This window comes from Alligator sinensis, unplaced genomic scaffold (assembly GCF_000455745.1).
Source record: "Alligator sinensis unplaced genomic scaffold, ASM45574v1 scaffold1296_1, whole genome shotgun sequence".
NCBI lineage: Eukaryota > Metazoa > Chordata > Crocodylia > Alligatoridae > Alligator > Alligator sinensis.
The window spans coordinates 185,295-186,597 of record NW_005842865.1 but is presented as its reverse complement, the minus strand read 5'-3'; the positions used below and the strand labels follow the sequence as shown (position 1 = coordinate 186,597).

Below are 1,303 nucleotides of genomic sequence, written 5' to 3'. Positions count from 1 at the left end.
CGTCTGGCTCGGCAAGCACTACAAGAAGGTGCGGGCTGAGGGGCGCGCGGGGTCGGGCTGAGGGCAGCTGCAAGCCCTCCCGTGATGTGGGGGGGTCGCTGCGTGCTCGTCGGGGGATTAGGGCGACAATAGCGAGGAAAACGGGGGTGGGAGCGAGGCCGAGGAGCCGGTGGTGAAAGGGCCCCGTGAAACGGCCCAGAGATGCGAATGCACGAGGGACAGGAAAACGCAGCCTCCTTCCTGGGTGAGGTCCCGGGGTCCCCTGTCACTCGGACCCCTCGAGTCATGCAGCGGTGATGGGGCCGCGCCTGCCCCGGCCCGTGCGTGCCGTCGGGACGTGTCCGAGGGCGAGTGAATGCTGTGTGGTTTGCTCTGCTCAGTGTTTCCCCTGACTTTTGTCTCTTAGTTGTGCCAAGCAATCGGCGATGTGCCCTCGGGGGCCCCCCTCGCCAGGCAGGGCTTATAGCTGGACGTGGTGGACTTCGGCCCACGTTCCAGACTGGGATATCGAAGTCCGGTGTCACGCCACGGCAGAGCGGATGCGGGCAGGGAGAGTGACCGGGGGTTGTTTCTGCTGTTGCTCTCCCGCTCGCGGCCTCCAGCACTTACAGGCGTAGGATGTTCTGATTCGGAGGCCGTGCCCCTCGCTCCGCCGCTCAATAGCGACGGGTGCCCCTTTCCTCCAAGAACGTGTCCAGTCCCTTTCTGTATCTGGCTAAATGGTCAGCTTCCACCAAAGCTGGTGGCAACGAGTTTCACAGCCTCTGGTTGCTGTTCTTCCCACAGCTTTTCTTTTGTGTGTCTCCCACCAAGTCCTGGGACTTCTTGGTTGATCTCCTGGGTCTGGCCATCTGCTAGACAGGGAGGAGGCTGTGGCCAGGGGAGCCTGGGTGAGTGTGGGGCTGTCTTCTTTTTACTCCCCCGCTCACGTCTCCGGGCAGTTTCGCTGGTCAAAGTCCGCAGGCTCGTTCAGGGGCAGCTGGTGTGCTCCGCTTGGTGTCCCTTTCTGCCTCCCTTGTTATTAACCTGCAACTTCACTGCCTTTCCTGTTTCCTTATGATTTGTCCGAAGAAACCTGCTGATGTCTTTAGTGGTCTCCATTATTATAATTATTATAATATAATTTCCTTGGTGGGCTGTGGGCCGCAATCCCCCCTGGCACATCAGAGAGCCCTGTCTCCAACAATGGGAGAAATGGATGCCAGAGGGAAAGCATTGAACCAGATATCTCTAGAGTGACATATCCCCTATTCACTACCCTCCCTGGATGCACCGTTATCGGGTTGGAGATGCTGGGGGAAAT

At 59.2% G+C, this 1,303-nt stretch overlaps 1 protein-coding gene across 1 annotated transcript in view; it reads left to right on the top strand.

Moving 5' to 3' along the window:
- Positions 1-4: 4 nt before the first annotated feature.
- The window catches only part of SMARCC1 (SWI/SNF related, matrix associated, actin dependent regulator of chromatin subfamily c member 1), a gene marked incomplete at its 5' end in the record, with an annotated part of 138,659 nt that continues 137,360 nt past the window's right edge, over positions 5-1,303 (top strand). Inside the window, one exon of the mRNA XM_006035676.3 lies at positions 5-28. Within this exon, the coding sequence (XP_006035738.2) occupies positions 5-28 (24 nt within the window). The remainder of the gene's footprint in view (positions 29-1,303) is intronic.